The sequence below is a fragment of the Tachypleus tridentatus genome, chromosome 6, assembly GCF_004210375.1.
Source record: "Tachypleus tridentatus isolate NWPU-2018 chromosome 6, ASM421037v1, whole genome shotgun sequence".
NCBI lineage: Eukaryota > Metazoa > Arthropoda > Merostomata > Xiphosura > Limulidae > Tachypleus > Tachypleus tridentatus.
Genome location: NC_134830.1, coordinates 153,198,331 through 153,217,136, shown reverse-complemented (window position 1 = coordinate 153,217,136; position 18,806 = coordinate 153,198,331). Strand labels below are relative to the sequence as shown.

The window sequence follows — 18,806 nt, the reverse complement described above, 5'->3', positions numbered from 1 at the left end:
GAGTTGGCAGTGTATGTTTTGCCTTTCCTGTAGATTGTAAGTTCAGTTAGGGATGACAAGTGCAGATAGCCGTAGAACAGCTTTCCGCGGAATTTAACGAACAAATAGGCTTGTTTATAACGTGTAACAGCGATACAAATAATGAAGATTACATTCACTCGAGGGAAAGCTGTTAGGGCTGGTTTTGTTTTGTTTTTTAATTTCGCCAAAGCTACACGAGAGCTGTCAGCGCAGCTGTTAAGAAAGGTTGTACTTCCTCGCTAATTGATTTTCGTGTAAATTCACTTTCTTTGGTCATAAATAAAGGATTATGGATGTACCTTTTCTTCCCGATCAGGAAAGTCAACTGAAAAAGATGGAATTCACCGGGAATATGGGAATGTTATATTTCGATCCCTGTGTAGGTGTTCTCTTGGGCCATGAAAGAATGCGTTGTTTTAGCGTAGTTTCGTATAATAGATACTGTTGGGCTATCTTAACACTTAACACCTTCCATCTAACAGCCTATCCTAACTTTTGTGAGAGATATTTCTTGTATTACTGACATCTCTGCATTGAAACTGGCTCTAACTATATAAAGATTTCATGCAACGTTCCAGTAATTCATCAAAGGTGGCGCTGAAAGGAGAAAAAGAAAAGGATTGAAGTTACCTTCCATTAGGGATTGATGCGCGCGTATTCTTTCTTTGAATGTATTCTGCGCGCGTGTCACTAATTGCACTTCTGTTTCCAAAACAACCTCACGTGGTTATATAAATTCTACTGTCGAAAGTTAAATAGATCTTAAAACGACTATTTGTACACAGACTTGTCTAAATCGTACGTTCGTAAGTTCAAATGCAACGGTTATATCCGTTCTTTCATGTAAATCAATTGAGAAAAATCCACTGCTACCAAGAATATCTTGTGATCTGGATCCTGGACGCAGCCAAGTGTTGGCATGCCGGACTGTCGATTATTGGCGTTTTGTTACGAAAAAAAAAACGAAAAACGCATTTTCCATGATCGCGTTATAAGAGCGACAGTGAAGTCCCACTGTTGGGTTAGAGTAAGTCAAAAGTTAGCGGTGGATGCTGTGGATCCTACAAACGTATATAAAAGATTTTAAAACACATTCAACAAACATTTCGCCTTTGCGGATTCATCGGGGTAAATATACACAAAGACAAAACGTTGGCTGTAATGAAAAGTTATGTATACCTGAAGTGTAATGAGTGTTTTTTCTAAACTTTTCACTAAGACTTATTTCAGATAACGAATATCAGGACATCTGTAAGCTAACTCCTGTGCAACTTGTACTTAGTTGATGTCACCAAGTGTTGTTATACGTTGTATATCTTATCTATGTAATTATCCATTTAACATACTCGCCTCGTAACCTTTGAAGATGTTACATTTTCTGAGCTAACATTATTCCCTGATGTTTTTTGTCTTTTTGTTTTTCTTTTCGTAAGTTTGTTTTCGCGGATTTATGATTCTCAGTTAGAACCTTGTAGAAATTGCTGGGTGAAAGTCCTTAACGTAAAACTCTTAAATTAGATTTCAGTTCGCTATCAATATTTCGCCACGTGATACGAGTTAATATTTTTCGAATTACAAACTTGTCTCTGAATAAGTCTGGATTTGAGTAAAAATTATTTTTGACACTGAACTTTAAAGATAACGGCTTGAGTTGAACTTTGAAAATCAGTTCATGTGTCTGTGTTGACCTAGTGTGATGTGGTGGTTAGCTTGCCGGGTTGCGAAACGAAAAGGCTCAAGGTTCGAGCCCGTCATATGTCTTTGAACCTGTTCTGAATTTTCATCTGTTGATGCGTTATATAAAAAATTACAGTCGTTTCCATTTGGAGCACCCTTGTAGGCGGCGGTTGCTTTTAACTGGCCGCTTTTCGACTAAATTCGACTGCGGCCGTTATATCAGCTTCGGTGGGCTCAGCAGATAACTCGATGGGGCTTTGCTATAAGAAAAACACACAGATTATATCAGAGATCCTTAATTAGGGACAGTTATTCCCACGTACTACACAGAATTCTCTTAGTTTGTCAGGATTATTAGATATGGGACGTAATCCGCTGTTTAAACTATATTTCCTGAAACAGAAATTACCCAGTTCGTAGTTATTTAATGTTTGTTTGATTTTTCTTAACTCTAATATGTAAATAATTAGTTAGTGAATAGTTGGGTAGTAATTTTGTTTTTGAGCATTTTTCATGTTTATTTCTCACATGGTTTATAATAGCGCTGCATTTAACCGTCTCCCCGGGTTATAACGACATATGATGTTTTTTTCTTATTATTTTCCTAAATACACAGTACTTCACCTGCAGCACAAACAGCACTTACATAAATATTCTTGCATATTGCTACTTCATTCGTGTGTAAGGGTTAGTAACTGGGCATCGCAGGAAATCTCGTTGTTAATTTAGGCGTTAAAAGCCTTGGTTTGCGCCTATAGGCTATAATGCTAGCTCGGTTTAGTCGCGTGTCGCTAGCGTGAGCAGCTCACATTCATCACGTGTGAGATTAGAAAGAAAGAAAAAAAATCAAAACGTCTGCTTTTACAGATCGAAACCATTAAAACTAAAAACCACAAAATAGAATAGTTTTATGTAGGAAGCTCTTAATGCATTATTGTTAATTTAGACGTTCTGGAAATACAGTTTAATGGAATTAATTATAACGTAAAAGCAATTTCATTATTCTTTGCAGTAATCTGAACTCTTATGTTCTAAGATAGTAGAACGTATTGTATTACAGATTGTTAAAGCCTAACGAAGGTATAATTGTATTTCTATGACTCCTGTAGTTGAACTGACATCAGGGGTATTACTGAAATACTTAAAGAACAGAAGTAGTTATTAACCCACTATTAAAATCAAAACTTCGTTTACTAAACTTTTGTTTATCAAATACTTTAAATCAGCTACACGTGCACTACTAACTACAGACAAAATAAATTAGATTAGAATATGAAACATATAATAGTTGTGACTGTAAAACTTTGAAATAAACTTATGGTTCTGTTAAGCTTACATATGCTGGTTCCTCATTTTGGTATTTATTAATCCGGAAGTCCAAAACAAATGTGCAATAACGTAGTCCCTACCCTCCAACGAACCTGTCCACACTTCATATTTCTGTTTTCAATATTATCAGTGTAAGGTTGTGTCACTAAACATTTCTTAGATACAAAATATACGATAAGAAAATTGATCCTCAGGACGGCTAGTGTGGGTATTAACATTAACCGTCCTGAGCTACATTTTTACTTGATGGCTAGTATGGGTATTAACATTAACCGTCCTGAGCTACATTTTTACTTGATGGCTAGTATGGGTATTAACACTAACCGTCCTGAGCTACATTTTTACTTGACGGCTAGTATGGGTATTAACATTAACCGTCCTGAGCTACATTTTTACTTGATGGCTAGTATGGGTATTAACACTAACCGTCCTGAGCTACATTTTTACTTGACGGCTAGTATGGGTATTAACACTAACCGTCCTGAGCTACATTTTTACTTGACGGCTAGTATGGGTATTAACACTAACCGTCCTGAGCTACATTTTTACTTGATGGCTAGTATGGGTATTAACACTAACTGTCCTTAACTACATTTTTACTTGACAGCTAGTATGGGTATTAACACTAACCGTCCTGAGCTACATTTTACTTGACAGCTAGTATGGGTATTAACACCAACTGTCCTTAACTACATTTTTACTTGACAGCTAGTATGGGTATTAACACCAACCGTCCTGAGCTACATTTTTACTTGACGGCTAGTATGGGTATTAACACTAACCGTCCTGAGCTACATTTTTACTTGACAGCTAGTATGGGTATTAACACTAACTGTCCTTAACTACATTTTTACTTGACAGCTAGTATGGGTATTAACACCAACCGTCCTTAACTACATTTTTACTTGACAGCTAGTATGAGTATTAACACTAACCGTCCTGAGCTACATTTTTACTTGACGGCTAGTATGGGTATTAACACTGACCGTCCTGAGCTACATTTTTACTTGACGGCTAGTATGGGTATTAACACTAACCGTCCTGAGCTACATTTTTACTTGACGGCTAGTATGGGTATTAACACTAACCGTCCTGAGCTACATTTTTACTTGACAGCTAGTATGGGTATTAACACCAACCGTCCTGAGCTACATTTTTACTTGACGGCTAGTATGGGTATTAACACTAACTGTCCTTAACTACATTTTTACTTGACAGCTAGTATGGGTATTAACACCAACCGTCCTGAGCTACATTTTTACTTTAAGTGCGTTTTTCTTCAATACAGATAACAGAAATAATATATTAGCTTAAAATGATAAAAGTAACTTATTACAATTGATATTGAAAAAGTTCAAATATATTTGTGTCTTAAAATCCTCAGAATTCACAATATAGGGGTAATGTTATAAGGTCATTTTTACATTGTGTTATGTAACATGCAGTAAAACTGAACAACACAAGGTAAACAAGTTTAGTTTACTATTACATTAAACACTTCTATCTCAAGATATATCTTACAATGGTTTTGTCTTTGTTTGTGTTCGAATGTACAAAATATATTTGTTATTTTGAAAATTTGTTACTTTACAAGACTATTTGCCACGTAGCATAAAAGTTGAAGACTGAAAGAAAAATGATTAAATGCAGATCTTGAAGTAAGAGTAGGCTGGAGATTAAAAGGAATACTGGGCCCTCTTGTGTCACTTCCTGGGTGATCCTATGGTTGCCTACCAGGTTCAGTGACAGTTGGTTGAACTGTTCATTAAACATTGAGATATAATTTGAGTATCTATGCATGCAAAAACGGCTCGTTTGGGTTGAGAAAATATTTTACATAGAAGAGCGAACAACGTTTCGACCTTCTATGTAAAATATTTTCTCAACCCAAATGAGCCGTTTTTGCATATATATTTCTCTACAAGTGGGTTTTCTCGACATCACTGAATTTGAGTATCTGTATGTTATTATCATTGTTGATTTTCTTTGAGCTATAGTAAGTTATTTTTAATGTTTCTTTGATATGAGACATAAATTGAACAAGTTGTAAGTTAAAGATCGGGCAACAAGTTGTTGTTTGTTTCTACAAAAGTTATAAAAAGAGAACGTGTGTATGTGGTAGTTTAGAATTCAGTCTTGATAGCACATTATCTGCTCCAGTCTTGATAGCACATTATCAGTTTCTCTTCGGTTCCCATCCTAATGGAGAAGCTATGTAGTTTTAATATTCATTTTTTGAAAGAATTTATCTCTAGAACCTTTTGCTGTCATGCTTCCTTAGTATTCCAAAGTTATTTTTGTAAAGCAGATTCTCTAACTGCACATATTTAAAAACAAAATTGTAAAAAGTATTCAGTTTCATCAAGTTCAATAATGTAAAAATATATTTTTAGTAAAATTTGTAGCAGTTTTTATATTCTAGATTACCTTTCTAGTGATGAAAATAACCTTTCTTATTCCCACCGTCCCAAAACTAGATATTTTTTTTTATATATTGATCAATATATAACAGTTTGTATTTTTACTGGGTTTTTTTTAAAGAAATGTTATAGCAGTGATTTCTTAACAAATTCATATATACAAATATATTGTCCACTTATTTTGATCTGTTGGGAGCATACAATATATTTTGAGGTTATTAGACTTCTTACATCTAGTATTTAGTCATATTTAATATAGGGTATGTAAATTTTGTACCTTCACATTATTTCAGTTATATTTATTAACTTTTGAAGTGTAACTAATTTTTTGAGTTGTATAATTCATTTTTATGCAAGTAACATTCACTATAAATAAAACTGTTTTTATAAATTTACCTAATTTTTGTTGATACTAGAACTACAGTAGACAATAAGTGTTTACTCTTACATTTTTCCAGCTGAACCTCTACCCCTCAAAGACATTTGTCGTAGAGTTATAAGGCAGAGGATTGGGAGAAGTCGTCTCAACCACATCCACAAGCTCAATCTACCCACGGCTCTAAAAAGCTATTTATTATACCAAGATCGTAGATAATAATAAGGCCACAGAAAATTGTAGTGAATACACAAGGTAAAAATGTTAAATTGAACATTTCACGTTACCCTGTGAAGGGAACATTCTAAAAGAGTGGTGACGTGCCATTAAATTGTTTTTTGTTTTTTTAAGCGTTAAGTGAAAATTGTATGAAACAAATGTACATTAGTGCTCCTATGTCAAGAAATAGGTTCTGCTATGGTGATTAAAAAACAATTGGCAGCTCTGTAGAAGGACTTTATTTGGTGTAAACTGTGAAGAAAAAAAAACTTTAAATCATAAAACAAACATGCTTAACCAGTATTGAAAGACGGTGGAGTTTTACAAAGATTAACAATACCTTGTAAGAGGATGCTATGTTTCAGTAACATGCTTTCTTATTCTACTGTTTGACTTTCTATTTTAATATGTAACTAAGTAGTGTAAGAAATTGACTAATAATATGCTAGTTGTATTTTTTTGGTGTAGTTTTAATGTTCCTTTCAACTGAATCACATTTGTTTCTAACATTTGGTTGTTGTTTTTGTGTTCCGAGTGATACAACTGCATCCTGTCACAGTATCTGTTGTTAAATGTGCCTGTCACTTTTTTTTTGACAGTATGCCTATTATTTTAGTTTCATGATTAATGGTTTCAATTGAATATCCATCAACATATGTCATTAAGCAGAAGACATTACCAGAGTGAGGGCACTATTAGTCAATACCATGAAAGATGAGAGACAGTGAAATCTGACAGCAAGTCCATATGATGATTTACTGTTCATTCCAGAAAGAGCTTTTAGGGGATTATATTTTTATCGATGTTACGCTTTATTGACTGGTGACTGTTTTGTTTTTTTTCTAAGAACATCAGACCACATGTTTTTATTGTACAAATGTTCCATGTGTTTTTTTATTTCCTCTGTGATCTATTAGAAATGCTGGGATTTAAGATTTTCTTTTTACATGTACAAGTATCATTACCTTTTTTAACAGTTTATCTTTTGCACAGTGTTATCTGGTTATAGGTGTTTGTAGGTGACAGTCTGGTTATAGGTGTTTGCGGCACAATAAAATGTGACTAAACTGGTTTGAAAAGTTAGATGAAACTACCAACAGAATGAATATAACATTTTGAATTGTACCAATGTTTTCTATAATATGTAGAGTCACTAGAACTGAATAAAATAATCATATGTAAGGTAATTTTCATGTAAATTTCTTTATAATAATTTGCTGGCATCAATATATTTTATTCCTGGTAACAAAATAGAACTTCCATAAAACTTTCTTTCCATACAATTAAATCTCTACTGAGGATGAGGAAACATTTCTACATGAATTACTGTATTTCAGTTAGCTGTTGTTGCTTAAATTCAAGAACTTTGCATCCACATTTCCCTCAACTTTTGTTTCCTGGCTTATGTAAGTCTGATTTTGTTATTTGCTAAGTTTGCACAGCAAAGAATCTTTCCTTGTTTGTTGTGTTTAAGAGGTATTAGTAACTTGTTAGTTGGTTAAAACAATGTATTTTGATCCACTGATCAAAACTTTAGTTGCTTTAATGATTTGTACAACTGTGGAATTTTCCAGTATCAAGAAAGGCAGTGAAATCTAAACATTTTTGATAACAAGTGAAGGAAACAGCTGGTTTACTTTACAGACTTGGTTTCTTCTATATCAGTGTCTTTTGAGCTTAATAAAAATAGATATTACCAAATTCACCACCTATCACTGAGTTGTACTGGTTTTGAGGAATTCCATCCCTTGTCGACAACTCCAGACAATGGCAAGTTGGAAGAACCAGACTAGGATTCATATTGTGGTGGATTTCAGTGATGTCGAGAAAACCCACTTTTTTTCTTTGTGAACCTGACGATGACCGAAGAAGGTCGAAACGCTGTTCGCTCTTCTACGTAAAATATTTTCTCAACTCAAACAAGCCGTTTTTGCATACATATTTGTGGTGGATTTGTTATAAATGTCTGTTTTTCCAAAAGGGAAGTAATTGTAAAGACCTTGTACATCTTTAATACTTTTCTGAAAAGAGTGGCAAAATAAATATTGGAAAGATTTGTCAAAAATTAATAGAAAATAATAATTTGTAGAGAAATAAGACAACACCGCAACTGAAGAAAACTGTGTGACTTTGATGGTTAAATTTTAGAAAAAGTAAAATAAGTTTAAGAACATGAGTCATTGTACTCTCAAGTATAAGCATATAAATTTAACATAAATCTGTTATTACTGGAAAATAACACACGATAAAATGTAGGAAAGGTGTTTGAATTCATCTTTCAGATGCAGGTAATGATGCTGTTGGATATTGTAGCAATTTTGAATTATCTTAAAATATGTCCTTTAATTACATTATAGTTGTTTGTATTATGTGGTATTTAACAATGCGACATGCCAGCTTTGGTTCAAGTGTTAATCACCTGTCAGTAAAAGAAAATAAGTTGACTTTAATACAAAATCAGCACTGTAAATTATTTTAAAGAAGTTATAAATATCCAGTGAGAAACAATCTTCAGAAAAACCTTTCGACATTATTGATAAATATTGTTGGATCTTTTAAAAGAAAATATGATAAAGAATTTTGTTCTTAGTGTAGCAGAAAAAGTGTTACAGTCATCATTTAAGAAGATGAACTCAGATTATCTTGTCTTTATCAGTTTCTAATACTTTCCTTCATTGCATTTATTGAAGTCTCTTTCAGTATTTGTCGTCAACTGGCTTGAGCTCACCACCTGTTCATTAGGTGTTTTTTTTTATTAACTGCTTACCACTTACAATGCTCACAACTTAATATCATCAACTGTCTTCAAGAGAAAAATGTTTAGAAGATCCAGTTGTTACTGATTAGGTAATACTGCACTGCAATTAAACAAGATTGAGTTAAGTGTTTGACCTCCTGGTGGTTCATGCCATTACTGTGAACACTTAGTGTGTCAGTACTCAAGATGTGGTAAAGTTATCTCGTGCCTGTTTTATTACTTTTATCCTAAGAGAACATTTAAGTTTCATAAGTTTATGAAAAAGTCCAGAACACTTTGAAATGTTTATACCTAATGAAGCATAATCAGTTTGGAGCTATTTTTCAGTTTTATCTAGCTGTTATTTATTTATCATGTAAGGAGATAATATCCTGATCCATGCTAGGAGAATTATTTTCTAAAGTTTACTCATGTTAAAATACAAAAGTATTGTAAACTTCCTCTAGGTATTTTGTAAACTTGTGAACCTTTTTTTTAAGTTACAAGGTTTTCAGCTAACATCAATCTCTTATGTTGGGGTACAAGGCCATTAATGTTTCATATTTTCATGGTGACATAAATAAATTCAAAAAAAAACATTTGCATATTTAAATGTTTCAAGATAAAGAATTAACTCATTATCATAGACCTTTAGAAGATAGGAGAGCTTAAAGTGGACGTTCGACTCTTTCTTTAGGACACAAGTTCTAGTGTTTGGTGTTTCATAGATAGGGATTAATATATTATAATAGTAGAAACTGTGGGGAGCAGATTATACTCTACATTTAGTACTTTTCATTGAACCTATATTTATGATCTGTTATAGGTATGGTTTAGATAATTTGACCCCAAGTTACAATAATAGTATGAAATAATTTCAGTCTAGCGTGTGTTGTAAAATAAGGTGAGGTTAACAGAATATTGTAGAAAAAATGTGGAATTTTTCATTAACTAGTATGTTTTTTGTAAGCTTTATCTCAGTACATAAGCTTTACAATGACTGTACTTTTGGCATGTGATGTAAATGGCAAAAAAACACTTCCTTTATAATGGGAACATTTTCTTCAGCTTGTTTTTTAAAACCAGAACAATTTTGAACTTGGGGGTAAATTAGCTTCAAAAACGTTTCAGCTGTCACCCTTAAGTTTTGTCAAAATATGGTTCATTCATGTTCACAATCGTACATTTCCTTCAGATCCACTGGTGGGCCAGCAATAAGTTTCTGGACTTAATCACTATATTTGAAGCTAATTTTTCCATAGCAGATAAAGTGCAAATAGCTGGTTGTGTGTAGCTTTGTACTAAAAAATCAAAACCAGCAAGAAAGGTTGTGTTAGCAGTGAAGGTATTGTGTATTAAACATTTTAAGAATTAGTAACTCTAATCATTTTTGTAATTGTGAAATTTTACCTTGTTAAACTATGTGTTGTACATTGTATTTTGTTACAGGTTTTTTGTCAGTATTGGTTCAATCCGTATACATAACGGTGCTAAATGTTAAGGTGAAGAAGCACATTTGAAAAATAATACTTGGATTTCTAAGACAAAATATATGATTTTTGGTGCATTTTTCTCTGGATATTTATAAAACATTAAACTTTCATACTCCTGCTGGATTTTATAGTTACTGAATTATCCAGTTATTCGTTTTTTAAGGTAAAAATGGGTGGTGGGTGTTTTCCATTAACCTATCTTCCCACCAGGTGTGACTACTCCTGTTATGTTTGCATTGAAAAATAAAGTAAAACCATTTGAACTTGGGTTGCTAAAGGTTACTCAGTTGAGAAGGATGGGTGTATTTATTCCTGCAACAGGGCAGTTAGCCTTAAGCCTTTACAACAATCTTTATGAACACCTGTCTAATTGTAATTTAAATTTTTATTGTTCACAAACATTATGTATTTTAGTTTTCTAATTGACTTCTAAATACTCTCTTTACAGATAGAAAATGTTTTATATCAAAGTTTCTTATCATTTCCCTTGCAACAGAAAAATATTAAGTGTTTTTTTTTTCTATTGTCATAATTTTAGGATCTTAAAAAAATGTAGAAATTTGAATATTTTTTTTTTTGCTGATAAATGTAATTACCTAAAGAGAGAACATATTTTGTCTCTTGCTTCAGTGAAGTTAAACTGAAAAAATCTGTCCCACTATCCATGATAATTTTAAAAATAGGTACTCAATGTCACACGTAAATAACTGTTTTCCACTCTGAGACATTCTTAGTTAAAAGAAAAATGTTACATAAGAATGTGTTGTGAAACTTTTTATTTGTTTATATACAATGGGATCAGTAATACAAGCGTGTGAAGCACAGATTGTGTTAATTTATGTATATGTTGTATCTCAGTTTTATGTTGAATAAACTAATAACAAATACACATGTTATTTCATTATTATCAAGTGTTTCTGTAAATCACTTTGAAAGATACTGAACTGAATAGATTGAAAAGAACTTGGTGATTCTGTGCTGGAATGTGGGTCTGAGGACCCATGGTTTTCACTTCATACTTTTTGGTCATAGACATATTTTAAAAGCACATTGGTCAAATTATACTATTCAGTTAGAGTAGCCCAAGAGTTTGCAGTGGGTGATCTTGACTAGCTAGCTGTCTTTCTTCTAGTCACTTAGTTTAAGGCCCAGCAAGGGCAGGTGGTTAAGGCACTTGGTTTGTAATTTGAGGGTTGCGGGTTTGAATCCCAAGTGTTTGGGATATTTTTAATCAGTGTTAAGACAGTAACATATTTAAAAGTGCACGACTACTCAGTTGAGCTTGGAGGGTTTGGGTTTGAATCCCAAGTGTTTTGGATATTTTAATCAGTGTTAAGACAGTAACATATTTAAAAGTGCACGACTACTCAGTTGAGCTTGGAGGGTTGTGGGTTTGAATCCCAAGTGTTTTGGATATTTTTAATCAGTGTTAAGACAGTAACATATTTAAAAGTGCACTACTACTCAGTTGAGCTTGGAGGGTTGTGGGTTTGAATCCCAAGTGTTTTGGATATTTTTAATCAGTGTTAAGACAGTAACATATTTAAAAGTGCACTACTACTCAGTTGAGCTTGGAGGGTTGCGGGTTTGAATCCCAAGTGTTTTGGATATTTTTAATCAGTGTTAAGACAGTAACATATTTAAAAGTGCACTACTACTCAGTTGAGCTTGGAGGGTTGCGGGTTTGAATCCCAAGTGTTTTGGATATTTTTAATCAGTGTTAAGACAGTAACATATTTAAAAGTGCACTACTACTCAGTTGAGCTTGGAGGGTTGCGGGTTTGAATCCCAAGTGTTTTGGATATTTTTAATCAGTGTTAAGACAGTAACATATTTAAAAGTGCACTACTACTCAGTTGAGCTTGGAGGGTTGTGGGTTTGAATCCCAAGTGTTTTGGATATTTTTAATCAGTGTTAAGACAGTAACATATTTAAAAGTGCACTACTACTCAGTTGAGCTTGGAGGGTTGCGGGTTTGAATCCCAAGTGTTTTGGATATTTTTAATCAGTGTTAAGACAGTAACATATTTAAAAGTGCACTACTACTCAGTTGAGCTTGGAGGGTTGCGGGTTTGAATCCCAAGTGTTTTGGATATTTTAATCAGTGTTAAGACAGTAACATATTTAAAAGTGCACTACTACTCAGTTGAGCTTGGAGGGTTGCGGGTTTGAATCCCAAGTGTTTTGGATATTTTTAATCAGTGTTAAGACAGTAACATATTTAAAAGTGCACGACTACTCAGTTGAGCTTGTAACAAACTGAACTCATCACAAAATATTTTTTTCAACTCCTGTTTCTACAGGAGCAACTTAACCATTCCTAATACTTCTTTCAACTCCTGTTTCCACAGGAGCAACTTAACCATTCCTAATACTTCTTTCAACTCCTGTTTCTACAGGAGCAACTTAACCATTCCTAATACTTCTTTCAACTCCTGTTTCTACAGGAGCAACTTAACCATTCCTAAACAGAGTACATTTACTGAAATTAATCATTTATATAAGTACTAGTACACATGGATGAGATGAAAATATTTCATTAACTTTTAAAATCACTGTAAGATACCAAGTGGAAAAAATCTTAAGTTGGGTTCGTGGACGGAGTGTTGGCTGACCAGAAGAGTTGATCATTAAATTTTCTCATGCTACTTATGCACACGGTACCTTTTTCTACAAAGGACTTATTTCACAAGCTGTACCCAACCTACAAACCTTTTAACTATAAACTTCTAGCAGGAAACGTTCTTATTCGGAGTAGAATGCCCAACAAAACATCACAGTTCTAATTAGTAAAACTTTTCTGAGGATCCCAGTGTTGAAAACAAGAGTAATCAGTTTTATGGCAACCACACAATAGACGGTCTTTTGTTCATTCACTAGCACTGACAAACCTTAGCACAAATTACACTGGAAATCAATTTGGAAACACGATTATTATGATAACTAACGTAACTCATATGAAGACTACCAGAGAAATATTAATTAATGAAGATCCACACAACAGTGCTGTGAGACTGTGTTTCGCACAGGTACCAATCCCAAGGCAATGCAGAAAATTAGAAAACTGGCGTCATAGCATTAGTAAAAAAAATTATTTAAATACCTTAAAACTTACATTAACATTTCATTCCACAAACACTTGGTAAGTCTTGGTTAATTCAATCGGCTTCATTCATTAAATGTCCCAAAGACCTCAAAAAGAAAAAAGCAGCCATCAACGGCTTAGAAAAGACCATTTCTGTATTCTAAACTCATATTTCCAAAGAAGAGTGTTCTCTGAGCAAAATCTGTCCAGATTCGTCGTAACCCGCTGGTATAGTGGTAAGTCTATTATTTGCAACGCTAAAATCTATGGTTTGATTCCCCTCGGTGGACTCAGCAGATAGCCCGATGTGGCTTTGCTATAAATAAACTCAAACCAGATTCTTCATCCTGTGACGTGGTCATCAGATGACAAAACTATATTATCTAATGCTGCACAAGTAAGTACACCCAAGTGAACAACATCCAAGGACAATAGAAGCAAATAGTTACCCCCATCCCACAATGCAATGCATGTGGTGTATCAGTTTACCAAGGAAAGAATTAAAGTAATGAAGAGGTTGATTTATTATTTGACTTTATATTACCTACATGGTTGATCAATTTTAAGGTAAAAAGTGGTCACTTTACTTGAAAGAAAAATGGAATGTCATTTCTGTTATGATATTTAAGAAACTTTCTTCATCGACTTGGTGGAAAAATAAAATATTTTTGAATGTATTTTAACCACTGAAACTAACAACCTAGGGCTTGGACAACTGCTTACTTTTGAAATAAGAAAACGATTGAAGGCGTATATGGTTCGAATTTGGTCTATCTGTTATGGTGTTTGGTTGATAAAAAGATGCGAGAAGAAACCGTGGATCTTAATTACTTTTCTGATAAAAATGGGGTATTTGAATTTTATATATAGAGAGAGTTATGGAGAAGGATGGCAAGGAGAACGATAGCGAGAAACAAATTACAATGGAAAATAAAATTCAAGAGCCAGATGCAGAAGCGTCATTTCACAAAAGGCTTAGTAGTGTGCAAGGAAGATTAACCTCGCATGAGCTCTTCACTACAGCTGGAAAAATATGCTACGACATAATTTACGTGTATATGTTAATCCAGCTAGACTAAAAATTGTCATTTGAGGTTCTCTTCATAGCATTAAGGTCGGTCCCCCTCCCCAGCAAAATGGCTACCAAAGCCTTAAAAATTCTGTATAAACGGTATAAAATGTTTCTTTGTAAGATGCTATTTTCCTAAAAGAGCAAAAAAATTAATGTAAATGAGCGAGATGTGTATATAGCAAGTACGTCACATGTTATAGATTATCTGAAGGCTTATAACGCTAAAAACTAAATTTCGATGTTCGTGGTGGGCACAGCTCAGATAGCCCATCATGTTGCTTCGTAGTCAACAACCAAACAAAGTACACGTCATAAACTGAACAATTTTAATTAATATAATTGTGTTTAAATGAAAACGGAATTTTAGGGAATTGATGAAAACTGAAACAAAATTTATTAAATTCTGGTCCAAGTGTTGTAGAAATAACGTTTTCTTAGAGGACTTGTGTAAATATGTGATCGAGTTTGAGATGGTTTAACGATATGTTCAAGTAAATCTATTATGCAAGTATATAAGTCAGTGTCTTGCATTTAACTTACTACTGAATATGTCATCATCACTGCGCTCAGGTTTTAATAACATTTATAATGCAGTAAATCAACGCTGTATGTGTGTTTTTAATCCACTTTGGTAAACAATTATTTGTAAATACTGCGATATAAATGCTCCACGAGACTATTTCCCACAAATTGTCAGCAATAAAGTGTTTTTTTGTTTTTTTTTTGTGGAAACAAGTTTGTTGTGTTATCTACCAATTGTGACAGAGTGGGTGCCAGTTGCTTGTTTCGTTGGTTCTGATCCTGTAACATCTATAGAATACATGTGTAAAATGTATTGAACAAGTAACTTTCCTCATCATTGTCGTTGTAATACGTGTTACCTTTCACATGATATAAACCTTTGTTTAGAGAACTTTAGATGACTAAAGTAGAATGTAAAAAATATTTTGCTGTGCTACAGAGCCTTGAGGTTAAGGCGTTTGGCTCGCTATATGAGAGTAGCGAGTTCGAATTCCCCTCACTGTACATGCTCGTCCTTTCAGCCATTGATTGGGGCGTTGTATGTTACCATTGATCCCACTATTTGTTGGTAAAAGAGTATAGTAGCCCACAAGTTGGCGGTGGACAGTGATTTATGGCTATCTTCCTTCTAGTTTATCACTGTTAGATTAAGGACGGCGCGAAATATAAACCAAACAAATTGTGCTACATAATAATAATAAGAGTAAAAACGATGCAGGAAATATATAATTTTATTTTTGAACTATACATGGGGCTGATCTGGAAAATTAAAATAAGGAGCGGAATTCAAATCCATGCTCCCGATTGCTGTTCAAATATGAAACGGATAAGTGACAAATCTTTGTTAAGTCAGAAACAGGGCTAGGTCAAAATTCAAGATTTGTGTATGATTTTAGTTAATTTTTATCACTTGTCTGGTTGAACAAATATAATTACGCCATTTGTTTACATTGCTTTGTTTCTTTCAAGATAATGCCGTATATTAACCCAATTTTGGATTTATTATAAATTTATGTATTGCCTCCCCTTCCTCTCCAATTAAAAACAGCTGGAGCCAGAACTGATAACAATATACTGAAATCGTATAAATCTCCAAATAATGCTTATTCAGAGGTTAACTCAAACACTTTCAGAACTCTTTTTATCTACCTGCACCAAGAGAAATAATAATAACAGCGGTAAAAAGGTTAAAAATAAAGTTTCGTTCACTTAACGTGAAATCAATACATAGAATGTAATTCGTATACTTCCTCATACGACCAAATGAGGGAGGGCTTGAAGACCATTTAGTTTGGGCCTCAAGCTAAAAGGGAGCCTTAAATTTAACCTCTAGTTATTTATTTTTTTTGCATTTATTAAGTTTTGCGACTTGTTTTTATGTGCCTGCCAATCAGACCAACTCATGACACACGTTCTCAGCTTAGATTTGCAAATTATATATATACAAATTAACCAATGAAGAGGAGATTTGAAAGTGGTACAAGTAAGAGACAGCGGAAACAACCGAGTGAAGCAGCGGCTAATAGCTCGAATCTAATAATTATTTCTCAGATCACTGGGAAACAGACTTTACAAAACCAACAATGCTTTAGACGATGAAAACTCCTTAACCACAACGGACGATATTTCAACACCAGTGTATGAACATTATTACATTAGTCAAGAAGGAGATGGTTCAACTCCAAAAGATAAAAAGTAATTTATTAAAGGTTAAATAATGCTAATAAATATATAAAAATATTCAAATTATGTTTCACTTTTCTTTTGGGCTAATAATTGTCTTATTTTGTCCTCACATGCCACCTTTTTTATTACATTACAGCCAGGGTTTCAAAAGATAAAAGAGGTCTGGACCTCTCTAGCTTCTGAGACTGCCTGCTCCCTCGAAAAAACACACTGAGAGCTTAAGTGGTTAAAATGAATTGTTCTTTAAGCACAAAGTAATTAAAAACCTAAATACACGCGTACGCGTGAACGTATTCATTTGCAAATAATTGCAGGTTTTATTTATTATTTCCTAGAAATTACAGTTTCGTAAACAAAAACTAAAATGTTAAAAGTAATGCATTATAGTAGAAAGACTGTGCTAAGGGTGTAATTAATAATGAGTCCATTGCTGTAATTTTAAAATACTTTCATGTAAATCATGTATATAACAAATTGCTTATGGCTCCATGACTTCATTTGTTACAGTTTATTTTGGACGATAAGTGTAAAAAAGAAAAAAACAAGACATAATTAAATTCTTCTACGTATTTTATATTATATAAATTTAATGGGTGATTTTATACAGTTGCCTTGGTATTTATATTGAATGTTCTATGAGGCAACAGCATATTATTCAATATGTTGACCTCACCAGTAATCAGTGTCAGAAAATTGTAAAAACCATGATAACCTTCATATTGTCATGATATAGAAGACTGTGTCGGTGTTATTAATTAATTAATTTTGTGAGTGAATGTTTCATGATTACTTATTTTTCAGAACAAGAAAAAGGCAAATATTTTAAAGTAAATGCTATGAGAAGTTTAGTTACGTAATTCGGTAAGAATCTCATGTTGTGTTTATAATTTATTAGTATTGAGGCCGTAAAATGTTGCGTAAAATTTACTGATGTCGAAGATATAGAGATTTCTAGAAGGCGAGCAGACGATTGAGTAATAAGTGTATAAATACTGTGAGAAGAGCGGGAACAGCACACAAGAAAGTAAAGGAACGGGATGGAAAATTTTTATCAAACATAAATTTAACTGCCATAGGAGTGAAAAGCCTAACGGTTAATATAGGCCCAACAATTAATGTGTTAGATTAAAACTAGCAGTTTTAAAAGAGATAAGAAGCATAGTTTATTCTGATAAAGCGAGTTCTGAAGTGACAACTAGCTTGAGTGAACTTTGACGAAAGGAACAGACGATACCTGAAGTTGGAGGACCAGACGATTACTGGAACATCAATATACAACTGTGGTAAGTCAATCTCTAATTGTATATTTCGCTTACATAAAATTGAATAGCCTAATGGTTGATAGGTTAAAGTGAAATTAACAGTTTTTGACACCTTAGGAGAATAGTTTGTCTCGTCAAAGAACGTGTTAAAGCAATTAAACCTGCCTTTGTGGACTTTGCGAAAAACAAACTATTATTCAGAAGTAGGCCTAGATGCGAAAATCAGACATTAGACGTAGGCCTAAATACAAATAGGAAGCAACTGCGGTAACTCAACGACAGTGTAAGTGAATTATATACGGATAATGCTAAGATAAAAGAAGAAAAGAGAGAGAGGAGAAGGAATAAATAAATTATACACTGCTAGTGTTTAAGATAAAAAAATAGAGAGAATGGTTCGGCTTGTAAACTCAATTCTAAAGGAAGTGAATTGGCGTGAGAGGATTTATGACCAAGAGAACTGTAGAGTATTTAAGGTAAAACTATGATGTATATGTGTATATGGTAACACCCGTTTAACTTGGCTAAACACTCTCATGTACTTAACTTTAATATATACTAATAGAAAGAAGTTTTCTGACACATATTTTAATATTTTGAAAAAAATTATACAGTAAAATGAGCGCTTATAAAGTTCGCTTACCTTATTCTAACGTTTTCAACCTTTTTAAATTGTTAGTTTTTAATCTACGTAAATTATTTTAAAACACAGGTTTTTGTTATCGCAACTAATTTTGTTTATTCAGCTACCTAATACCCAGTTCTCCACCTGTTTTACATTTTGCGAACTCCCATATTCAGGTAGATCTGTTTTATATTTTGCGCAAAGCTATACGAGGGGCTATCTGCGCTAGCTGCCCCTAATTTTGCAGTGTAAGAATAGAGGGAAGGCAGCTAGTCATCACCA

At 33.4% G+C, this 18,806-nt stretch overlaps 1 protein-coding gene across 2 annotated transcripts in view; it reads left to right on the top strand.

Moving 5' to 3' along the window:
- LOC143254111 (protein gustavus-like) overlaps window positions 1–11,161 on the top strand; it is a 37,696-nt gene extending 26,535 nt beyond the window's left edge. For both annotated transcript variants that reach the window (XM_076508902.1, XM_076508901.1), the window contains exon 3: window positions 5,906–11,161. In XM_076508902.1, the coding sequence (XP_076365017.1) occupies window positions 5,906–6,042 (137 nt within the window). In that variant the 3' untranslated portion in view covers window positions 6,043–11,161. The remainder of the gene's footprint in view (window positions 1–5,905) is intronic.
- Window positions 11,162–18,806: the final 7,645 nt, after the last annotated feature.